This window comes from Grus americana, chromosome 3, assembly GCF_028858705.1.
Source record: "Grus americana isolate bGruAme1 chromosome 3, bGruAme1.mat, whole genome shotgun sequence".
Classification (NCBI taxonomy): domain Eukaryota; kingdom Metazoa; phylum Chordata; class Aves; order Gruiformes; family Gruidae; genus Grus; species Grus americana.
In genome coordinates, this window is record NC_072854.1 from 73085021 (window position 1) to 73097431 (window position 12411).

The 12411-nt window shown below is 41.9% G+C and overlaps 1 protein-coding gene across 1 annotated transcript in view; it reads right to left on the minus strand.

Annotated features, from left to right (window-relative positions):
• ADGB (androglobin) overlaps positions 1-2409 on the minus strand; it is a 119726-nt gene extending 117317 nt beyond the window's left edge. The window contains exon 1 of the mRNA XM_054821163.1: positions 2219-2409. Within this exon, the coding sequence (XP_054677138.1) occupies positions 2219-2409 (191 nt within the window). The remainder of the gene's footprint in view (positions 1-2218) is intronic.
• Positions 2410-12411: the final 10002 nt, after the last annotated feature.

Sequence of the window (12411 nt, forward strand, 5' to 3'; positions counted from 1 at the left end):
CATATACTAGACATTAGTTCCAATGCAATTAGTTGATAATTGCAGAGTGAGAGATAAATGATGTCTCTTGTCCTTTAGGTCCAACATGAGATTTCAAACATAACGCGAACATACCTCCTGACTGCATTTCAGAGGTGTTTCAGTAAAACTTAATACCATTCAAATAGTTTGTAATTAAGTATTCTCATCTCAACTTGACACTGCAAAACAATTTTCTAATCTGGTTTATCCATCATGGTCTCATTTAATAAAGCCTAAAGTAAAAATGTACTAAAGAAAAAGACAGATCTAGAAAACTACAGATCTACATAATGATACAAATAACTAATTTCATAGAAGTGATTATTTTTCAAGTTATTATGTATGATATAGGACAGAATTAACACTTTTACTATATAGAAAGTACATATTCTTAGACTTTCCAAAAAAAAAGAGATGTATCTTAATTTCATGGAACAGCTAAAAAATTCTCACTCTGTATGAGTGCCTATTAGGAGACAAAACCTGAAATATAGGGCAAAATCTTTTGGATGACAGCCCCTTCAGTTTCACATACACTGGAAAGTAAGAAAACACTTCTTTTCTCTAACAGTGCTAAAAAATAAAAGTGTCCCTGATGGCTTAGATATCATCAGGAAAAAAATGATAAAACTGCTTGAAGCAGTAAATATGAGGGGCTGCATGGCTGTGGCCAAAACAAAACAACAAAGTTACTAAGCAAAGGAATGCAGTGAGGAGAAGGGAGGAATTAGAAATACTGGCTGCCCTCAGCAACAGAAAAGGTATCAAAATGGGAATCAAGGTGTGAAACGCAAAGCAGAAATATGAAAAGATGAAATAAGAAACTACTTTGTAGCGAAGGCTGGGTAACTGGATATGAAATAAGAACAAAGGGGCATTTGAAGATTGATTTCAGGAGAGAAATAAGTGATACAACTGAAATCTTTATTTATGGCAGGAAAAAGAAGAAAAGGGCACAAGCACATACATCAGATACACTTTTCATCTGAATCCTGCCCGTGCCATGTGTGCAGGCTTACAGACTTCAGGATGAAAAAGCTGCTCAAAACATCGAAATAGAACTCACAGGTCAAAATAGCAACAGTGAAAGAAAGTCAATGTTTTCTATTTATTTGTCTTTGCAGGAAGAAATACACATTTTCACAGAAATATACGAATTCACACTAAATACCTAGCAAATAGTGAATAATTTAAAAATATCTCAAGAGATGCTACTTACACTGAAATATTTAAGAAATGAATAGGAAGAATGATTAATTTTTTTATATTTATTTTCCTCAGATTCATTCTTACATAAAGCAAACATTCAAGGCATTGGGAATTGTGTTTCCCTTCTGTAAATGCAATTGATGTGCTGTAAGAGTCATTGACCACTTTGATCTGAAAACTTTGGCTAGCTTAGTTCCTCTACCTGATGACAGTGGGCTGTGCATTCCCAAAATTATTGTCCCAATTCACAGCTTCGAGATTCTTTTAAACACAAACAACTGTTTCAGTGAACATTTAACTTCTGTCCACTCCTGACCGTGGTCGAACGCTTCGTGCCACGAGCTGTGGCCAACACACTGCCCCTCACATACAGAAACAGCCACGTCGCAGAGCTGCCCGCTGGCATACCATGTGTGCTGTGATCTTCTTGTTCCTACTGCTCTCCTCCAGGTCTGCGGCACCCTGCCTGCTAGACCAGGTACGGTACAAGATACACGCAACATCGTTTTGGCTGGATGACGCTACTGGACAGGTGTGTAAGAAATACCATAGGATGAGGAAAATACAACTTCCACACCGAGCTGGGCTTCCAGTTAAACAAATAAACCAAAAAACAACATCCACCAAACCCCACCTTGTCTATCAAAACCACTTTTAATAAAGCATCCACTTGAGCAAGTAAACTTTCTTGGCCGAAGTTATCTGCACGCACAGGACTACGGGCAAGCACGGACGCCCAGCCCGTGCCAGCGGCACCAAGGCCGCGATACCGAAGCGCGGGCGGCAGAAGGCGGCAGAAGGCGGCAGAAGGCGGCACGGTGCCTCAGCGGGCTGCCCAGCTCCGCCGGCCTCAACGGCCGCCCGGGCCCGAGGAAGGGGCGGCAGCAGCCCCGGCCGGGCACCCCGGGGTGTCTCCCGGCGGCTCCGCCTCGCACCCCCGTGGCCGGCCTTCTCCCGCGCCCTCCCTCCTTCCCTCCGGGGCTCTTACTCTTTGGCGGAGGCGCCCAGCAGCCCGGAGCTGTTACGGCTGCCGAGCTCCTTCTTCTTGCTCCCCTTGGAGGCCATGGCCGCGGGTCCCGCCGCGTCCGCCGCGTTGCCGGGCGACCCGGTCCGCCGGAGGTAGCGGCCCCAGCGCCGCCCCGCGGCCCAGGGGGCCTGCGGCCAGCCCACCCCCGGCATGATCCCCGTCCCCCGCGGGAGGACGGGCCGGCAGGAGACGCCCCGGCAGGTGCCACCGGCCGCCGAGGAGGGCAGGCGGAGGGGCCGCCGCCTCAGGGCAGCGGGCGGCGGGTGAGGGGTGACGCCCCGCGCCCGTCCCGCCCGCGCCCGTCCCCACCCGGGGGCGGCGGAGCACGGACACGCTCCTCGCCGCCGTCTTCACGTTCAAGGAATCAAAAATCTGCTGTAAAGTGCCTTTGCGGAAAAAGGCTTGGCTTTGAAGGTGATGAAATGCTGCTTTCTGAGCTTGTGCAGCACCTTGAAGGATCTTTCGGAAGACAATAATTTAAAAAAGCTAAAGACATTTTAAAAATGTGGTTTAGTTATAAATATTCTAATCGCATGACTAAGTTTCTGTTGAACAAGTAAGAGCAAGAGTAAAAAGTACCTATTTGAAATGGCGGCAATTTTTTACCCCTTCTTGTATGAGTACATATAAACCACGTGAAGAAGGAAGCAAAAAAGAATTAGTCCTGGAGCCTGGGGAGATTTTAGAGCTGGAATGTGCAAGCATTTATTTTATTTCTTCATTTCAAAATGATGCAACTAATTATTTCCTGACATGAAGCCTGTGATAACCTTAGTGAATGGAGTTCCACCAAGGTCAGTAAAACTAACATTAATCAGCTACTTTTGAATTCAGCGGATAGCTGACTTCAATTAAACTAAGCAGACTTTTCCAGATACATTCCAGAGACTACATTATTGCCAACAACTCCTATTTCTATCTCACTCTTAACCTAATTACTATTTCCCAATCTGTAGTGCATGATGAAAAATCCATGATAAACCAGAACATACTTATTCTTATTTGAGCTAAGTCTTTTTGAAATATAAGTCAATGAAAATGTATTTGTCAAATTGCAGAGGGATGAGTATGTCAAAAGATACAAGGAAAAATATGCAGATGTTGCTACGTCTAGAGGCTTATTTTAGACAAATGTCAGATCTTGATTTATATCAAGATGACAGAAGGCCAGATATATACTTCCAAATTTCAAAGTGAAAATTCTTCCACGTCTTTGCATTTCCTTCAGCACTGTGTCCAACAGCATCCATTGTAAATGAGGTACCTTGGGACACTTCTCACTTGAAAACCAAGTAAACATTTCAGGTTTATTTGTTTCTTTTCAAACCGAGCAGCTGGTCTCTCTTCAGACAATTACGCTACCAAATATTGGTCAGGGCATGCAGATGATTAACAGAGACAGAGGTGAGTTCAAACAGCTGGCTACCCCTTCGGGACTCCTGCAGGACTGTTAACCTCCACACCTTGCTGGCTGCTGATGCAAACTTGCAGACCGAGGCTGGAACTTGCAGAACTGACTTTGTGACCCAGAACACAGATTAAACTACCTCAAATACTCTGTGATTTCCATCCGTTCCTCTGAATCCCCTTCCTTTCCTCTGCTCACTAGGCAGAGAAACTACTATGGAAAAGAATCTATGAAACACAGGTGTAAGAGGCATCTGTGAAAGTTTTCCTAGCAGGAAAACTTCCCTCCTGATCCCATTGCAGATGACCAGCGAGGTTTGCAGCATCCTAACAAATACAATTCTTGTAATACAATTATGTGCAAACTAACAGAAAAGTAACTGAAATTTGAGTGCATCTGTCTGTAAACATTTTTGGGTGGTGAAGGAGTAAGAACAGAAATCAGAAGAGAATGTACGTAAGCTACAGAGCCCTTCACTCTTTGCTCTGTTAGATGATAGCTGCTACATATGAAGTTCAAAATGCACCTTTTACCATAAAATTCTACAGTAAGTTTGTTTTTGCAAAGAGTGTTGGCATTAAAAGCAGGTATCTAGGTGTTTTGTGAAGGAAAAAAGGATCTCAAGTTTTGCATCCACCAAGTTACATCTTTTTATTTATCAAAGAACTTAATTTAGAATTCCATAACCTAACAGCAACGACAAGGGCAGCTTGTTTGCAAGAAGTTAATCTGAATTTTAAAAAAGCCAGTTTTCTAACTGGCAAAGTATCTGTAAGGTCAAATCAGCTGTTTCACTGGCCTAGTGTCTCAAGCCATGAAGTATATCTGACAGACACTCCCTGAAGGAAATGCTGTTGGGCTAGAGGCAGACTTACAGTTCGAAAATGTGAAATAAATATACAAAATAATAAAATAAGAATGGCGTATGTTAGGAACCCATTGAGATGTAGCTAAACAAATACTAAGATAACAGGTACTGGTTAGCGATGGATGGGTGGCATTCTGTCCACCATTCAAAACACCTGCTTTCCCCCCCCACCCCCCCCTTAAACCATCATATCGTCAACTGCTATAGCACACACTAGTTATTTACAGGAAACAACTTTCTTGTCCTAAATATTTTGCACTTTTTTGTAGCTACAAATACTAGTTGGAGAGAGCAGAAAAAGAGAACCTATGAACAGGAACACTACCAATGCTCCTCTCAGGAGTCTTGATGCTCAGACCGCTCAGACTTAACTCTCCTCTGATTTTACAGAAGGCACGAGGATTCCAGAACAAGACAGGAGAAAGTTTTTGCCTTAAGAGAATGCCTGGCAATGTAGTAGAGGGGCAAGTCTTAATGTCTATAATTTCCTCATGGGAAAACTAAGGACTAAAGATTCTTCTCAGAGGTCCCCAGTGATAGGATTAAAGACAATGTGATAATTTAATACAGGAAATTCCTCTTAAAAATATTTTTTTTTTAATTATAGTGAGGGTGGTCAAACACTGGAACAGGTTTTCCAGTGAGATAGGAGATGAAAGAGAATGGATTTTGATTTTCTTTTGTTTGGGTTTTGAAGATTTTTTTTCATTTCTTTTATCAAAGGATAGGAAAAAATAGGTTCTGAAATTAATTTGTTTAGCACATCAGAAAAAAGGGATGCTCTTCCACTACTCTCCTCTGCTTATTTACAAAGTGAAAGAGTAGGTGGGAGAGAGATAAGGAAGGTACAGGTCAGTGGGAAATTGTGAACAGGGGAGGACAGCAGCGGGTTGGCATTTCAGGAACAGCAGGCGGTGAAGCATCAGAAAGAGTGAAGGGTGGTCAGAAAAAGGGAGACTGAGTGAAGATTAGCAACGCATGAGAAAAAGGAAACCCTGCAGTACACGATAGAGCTTGGGAGGAGCAGCCTGTGCACAGAGTTAGGAACTGTTAGGTAGGCTGCTGAGGTGACATAGGACAGGGAACTGAGCTTGAGCAAAACCATCCTCAAACAGATAGACTGAAACTATTCACAAGCACCTGTATTCTGTTAATTCTTAATTGAGGAAATAGATTATATGAGTATCTTGGGTAAACTGATGGAATAAGACAAGGTAAGGGAAGAAAAGTGCAACCAGCTGCATAACAGAAAGCAGTCTTCTAAGCACAGGGCCTTCTGCCCACTGCCATTTCAAACGTATCTTACAGCACTCTCTCATCTGCTCTTGCCAGGGATGCGCTTTCTACAGCGCTTCAGCCTCCCCTGAATTTGACATGGTGCTAGAAAGGATTCTGAGGAACCCCAGCTGTGTTAACAAAAGAGATAAGTGGAAATATTAAGTTCTCTATTTGCCAGAGCACCTTTTGATCACATTGTCATAATACAGTGTGATTTGGGAGGAAGACAGCCCCAAAATATTCAGTAAAATATTCAACAGCTGTCCAAGCCCGATTTAAATACAGCAGCACCATCGAGCCCCATGGGACTGCTCAGGGCACATACTTTAAGCAAAAGTGGGTTTTATGAACTGTGGACCACTGCAAATTTGATCCTCTCTCCACTTAAATATTGGGGGAACTGAGTATAGGCAGTCAGAGCAGGCAGCAGAGGAAAAATAAAGTAGCTCAGAGAACTGGGCAGTGCCCTTGCCTTTCTTTTGTAAATTTACATTTGATGATTCATAACAAGAGTATCTTTCTATGTCAAAATGAAAGACTTCCTGGTTTTGATACTGTGTGAAAACCCCTATCTGAAGTTTGGAGTTGAGAGCAAGTGTGTACTCCAGCTATTGGAATTGTTAAGAAATAGGGATACTGACAGAGGAAGTAGTATTACCTCTTAAAAAAAATTATAAATCTTTGGCTAAAAGATATGATGAATTTTGATTGTAGCCTGAGGGACGAAAGGATATTTCTGTCTTTAAAATGAGAATACACAATCTTAATGCAATGTAAACTACTGAATTGCAGAGCCTATTAAATCTCTTAGTACACCATTTTACTTTAGTATTTTGTTATTTACAATTAAGGATGTAACTTTTTTGCAGGAGATTTAAAAAGTTAAGTCTTGTTGTTCTAAGGTAAGGCATGCTGCAGATCATAGAAAATCCTTTTTGATGGTGATTAACTTCAGTTTTAAGTGAGGTTGCAGTTGTGTATACAGGCTAAAACCAAAGAGTTACACTTTTAAAAATGCAAAATATACAATTGCTAGATATTTTTAATATAAATGCGATTAACAAGCTTCAAGAAAAGTCAGCAACAAGACCATAAATAGGTATACCTGTAAGATGCCTTCAAACTTGTTTTTCCAATCTACCAAGTAAAAATAAATCATCTTCTCTAAATAAAAAAATACTGCAACACAGTTTACATTCTCTGTCTTCTGAAACATGTAAAAGTGACAGAAATCATTATGACACTTGTGCCATCATACATATGACACAAGTGCCATCATAACCACTTGAGCGATAGTAAGTCTCATGTAATTGTGCTTAAAACAATAATCCAATGAAAACAAATGTCATCCCTGATGGACAATCTGACTGAAAGCCCTTGCTCCTTAAACTACTAAATACTGGAAGGCAGTGATTTTGGCTACCTTGAGGAAAAGCACAGTCAAAACCAGCAATTCAGTAAGTTTCAAGTAAAGTAGTTTGCCTGTGTGGTGGGTTGACCCAGGCTGGAGGCCAGGTGCCCACCAAGCCGCTCTGTCACTCCCCTCCTCAGCTGGACAGGGGAGAGAAAATATAACAAAAGGCTCATGGGTCAAGAGAAGGATGGGGAGAGATCACTCACCAATTACTGTCACGGGCAAAAAAGACTCAACTCAGGGAAATTGATTTTATTGCCAATCAAATCAGAGTAGCATGACGAGAAATAAAACCAAACCTTAGAACCCCTTCCCCCCACCCCTTCCTTCTTCCCAGGCTTAACTTCACTCCTGATCTCTCTACCTCCTCCCCTCAGTGGCACAGGGGACAGGGAATGTGGGTTGTGGTCAGTTCATCACATGTTGCCTCTGCTGCTCCCTCCTCCTCAGGGGGAGGACTCCTCACACTGCCCCTGCTCCAGTGTGGGGTCCCTCCCACAGGAGACAGTCCTCCACCAACTTCTCCAATGTGAGTCCTTCCCACAGGCTGCAGTTTTTCATGAACTGCTCCAGCGTGGGTCCCTTCCACAGGGTGCAGACCTTCAGGACCAGACTGCTCCAGCACGGGTCCCCCACGGGGTCACAAGTCCTGCCAGCAAACCTGCTCCGGTGTGGGCTCCTCTCTCCATGGGGCCACAGGTCCTGCCAGGAGCCTGCTCCAGCACGGGCTTCCCACAGGGGTCACAGCCTCCTTCAGGTGCCTCCACCTGCTCCAGCATGGGGTCGGGTCCTCCATGGGCTGCAGGTGCATATCTGCTCCACTGTTACCCTTCACAGGCTGCAGGGGGACAGCCTGCCTCACCATGGTCTTCTCCACAGGCTGCAGGGGAGTCTTTGCTCCACCACCTGGAGCACCTCCTCCCTCTCCTCCTTCACTGACTTTGGTGTCTGCAGAATTGTTCCTCTCACATCATCTCTCTCCTCTCTCTGGCTGCAATTCCTCTAATGTTTTTCCCTCTTCTTAACTCTGTTATCTCAGAGGTGCTACCACCCAAGACCAATTGGCTCTATCAGACATGGGGGAAGCTTCTGGCAGCTTCTCACAAAAGCCACCCCTGTAGCCGCCTCCCCCCCCCACTACCGAAACCTTGCCATGCAAGCCCAATACAGGCTGTACATATACCCATAGAAGCATTAGCACTTCCACCAGCCAGATGCTGCCGCCCACGGAGAAGAGGCTAGAAGTAATCTTTGTGCACAATACAACTATTTCAATATTGTACTGCACTGAATAAATACTGATCAAGTATAAAATCACATTTAAGGCATAGTAATTTAAAGTTAATACGGAATGTATCTTGCTGGGGTAGACGTTTTGCTACATCAATGCTGGGACAGCACTGTCAATTAAAATTCACTCATAACCAAAGATGCTTGGACATAATATGAACAATGGAAATGGATAATGCAGCCCAAGTACTATACTACAGACTAACCACAAGTACCACATTCTACAGGACACTTCTGAAATACAAAAGTTAAGATACAAGCCCATCTGAATATGAGAGGTTGAAAGTCCATTATTCTGGATGCATACTACGTAATGCTTCCATACATACCAGTAAAGGGCAGAGAAGTTCAGAAACAGAGTTAGCAGAATGCCCATGCTATCTTTAACCTTTAGGGAGCCATAAGCTTTCCAACAGGACCAATAATTAGTAGCATAACTTAAGCTTTCAGAAGGGTCATGATAATAAACAAGTTAAAAGTTCCTGAGTTCCAAAACAAATGATGAGACAAAAGACAAGCCTGTATGTTTTATGACGGGGCTTAATACTTTGTTTCATTTCCTAGACCCTATAAGAGACAGATAAAAATCCTTTAATATTAAAATGCCACATGACATGTAGCAGCTACCTTTTACTCCCAGTTACAAGTCAAGGGCAGTAAGACCAGGAATCCTGCATATTTTAATTTCATTTAGAGTTATAAGGCTTGGAGTCCTGTGTATTTTAATTTCATTTAGAGTTCAGGCCAAATGATGATTTGCCTAGTGAGAAAAAGATGCAAGATCACTATACATACCTCTTATCTTTGCAAAAGAATGAAGGAAGCAATATCGAGATGCTGGCCCTCTACGTGTACACCAAGCCAAAGCTATCCAAAACACCATCTCTACATAAAAAAGGAAGTTTTTTTAAGCTGCTTGAGGCAGGAAGCATTTTATGTGTAAGCAGACTGAAATGATAAAATAATCATCTAGTAGAATTTATTCATACAAGTATGTAAGCTAGAAATTTTCACTGAATGAACACTATTTTAGATGGTGATAAAAAAGTCCATAATCATGTGTTTAAAAATATAGCAAGTAATTGGTTTTCCTGTTTAGACACAAATTAAAACAGAGCAGTGAGCTTACAAACAGAGCTTTATGGTCATGCATAATACAGGCCCAATTTCTTTGAAATAATCTTCACTACACAGTCAGATCTGAATCTAGTATGTTCCTTATTTTCAATATTATTCTGCTGCAGGGCAAAGAACTCTGAAGTAACCTTTTGCATACTGCCAAGTAAATGATGTATTTCAATTCAGAATCATTATTTATCTCACTGGCATTTTGTTAATGTATTTTTTATTCATGAAAGCAAACTGCTGCCCCCATTTCTTAAATTCTTTACCAGTTCATTACATGAAGGACAAAGGCATACACACACTTAGAGAACTGTGTTTCTGTACCAAATAAGGTGTTCTGTAAGGAAGAAAGAGGTAGCCTGTTCTCTGTTTTGGAATCAAGGACACTAACAAGATGTTAAGACTAGAAAGAAAAGGAAGCAACAGTTTTTAAGAGCAAAATGTTTCACCATTCAATACTATATTTTCAATGCACACATTTCTATTATAACTATTTCCTCATATCACCATATATCAAATGGTTACTCAGGCATTGAGTCTGTAAGAATGACTCAAACTGTTCTCCAGCAATTAATCACTACAGAGGAACAAGGATTTGTTCAGTTTAAAGAGACTGAATGCCATTACAACTCATAAGTCCGACACAAAGTTTAAACAAACAAAACCCTGGATCTTGGAATAGCTCATGGTTTTCTACTACTGCAGTTAAGATACACCTAGAAAATTCCATACTGAAAGATCACTAATTGCTCTAACTCCTTTCTAGTTTTGCCAGCAATTGTAATGCCTCATTAAGCTTTTAAATGAGTAGAGGCTGACTTTGCATTAGCTGCACAGACCTACTGCACAACTACAATCTAGGAAGACTGTATGTCATCTCCGGCCTTTATAAAATTAGTTGATGGAAACATGCCAGGAAAGACATTTTACTGAGGCAGTGGTTCAGATTTTTACTCAAGTTTTTAATCTCAAAACTGTCCCTTAAATATAGGGACTAGGAAGTCAGGGACTTGCTCATTTAAGATTGACGTATTTCAGATTGCAAGAGATAATAAAATAAAATAGCATGAGGTCTCTGTTCATCTGATTGAGATGAATCACTTTATCACTATATATCTCATACATGTAAAACCAATTATGTTTGACACTTTTTGCTCACTTATTAGCCTGAAGTTAAATCAGGTCTGTCTAAACTTCCACATCTTTCCAAATCAAAATTCTTGGGTTAATTAGGACAGGGCTTCACGACTAGTTTAACTGACCAAAACACTTCTCCACAAAACAGTCTCATTCTCCTCTACCAGGGAGAGGCTCCCATTCCCTTCCTCCGGCTAAAATGCCAGTCTTTTCTTATAGTTTATGGTTGGATCAGATTTCCTGATCCACTCCAGTCTCAAACATAGTAATGCTCCCTCCAAGGAACAGGAGTGAAAATGAGGTTTGTAGCACAAAGGAAGACCAGCCATCTATTAAAGCTCAAAGCTTTTTCCTCAGAAAGGGGAAAGAAAAAAAGACAAGACTCCATCATGCAGGAAGACAACAAATTGGTTTTTATACTACTAGACTTAGGAAATATCAGAGAGTCTGCTCTGTAATACAATCTGCACAGTCACTTTAAAACTTTAGGTTTTTATTTTTGTAGATGGCTGTGGTCGGTTGACCTTGACTGGGCACCAGGTGTTCAACAAGCTGTTCTATCAGTCCCCTCTCTGCAGCATGGGAGGGAGAATAAAATGGAAAAACCTCATGGGTCAAGATAAGGCAGTTTAATAAAGAAATGTTCACATGCACAAGCAAAGGAAAAACAAGAGATTTGTTCTCTATTTCCCATCAGCAGGCCATGCCTAGGCACTTCCCAGGAAGCAGGGTTTCAGTACATGTAGCAGTTGCTCCAGAAGACAAATGTCATAAATAACAAATGTCCCCCGCTTCTCAGCTTTTATTGCTGAGCATGACATCATATGGTATGGAATATCCCTTTGGTCAGTTTGGTCAGCTGTCCTGGCTGTGTCCTCTTCCAAGATCTTGCTCAGCCCCCAGCCTGCTGGTGAGAAGTGGGGGAAACGTTAGAGAGACAGCCTTGGTGCTGTGCCACCACTCCTCAGCAGTAGCCAAAACCATGGTGTGTTGTCAACACCTTGCTGGCTACCAATGCACAGCACAGCCCTGAGGGCTGTTGTGGGGAAAGTGAACTCCATCTCAGCCAGACCCAACACAATGGTAGCTCCTGAACCTCACCCTCCCTCAGCTTCTCCAGTCAGTGACAACCTGCATCAAAACTAGTATACTCCACCACAGTTTGAATGTCATGGCCATTCTGCATTCATGTAGAGCTTTAGAAGAACACAAGCTACATGAAGAACAAAGTGCTTATACATAGCAACAATAGTTCAAGCAGAAATTTAGACGTTCTTGAAACTAAACTGCATAGGACCCTGATAAGATTTATGCATTCAGTTAGAGTCCCAAAGCTTCAGAGTTTGGTTTTCATTCTGCTATTGAATCTGAAAACTAAAACCAAGAAAAAGCACATTAGCTGTTTGGAAAAAAGTCTACCTCCACTGGCAGTTTCCCCAGTAAAGTAGGTATTTAAGGAACTAGCATTTGAATGTAAGACCAACCTTCTATGCCATACTAGACAGACTCAAGAATCAGCTTTTTTTTTTGTCCGTTAGTGACAAACTTCATGTTATATTGCATAGACTCAGTAAACTTACAGTTGGAGCCAAGTGAACATGAAATTGCATCTTGTTTGACTAGTCAAAATTTAT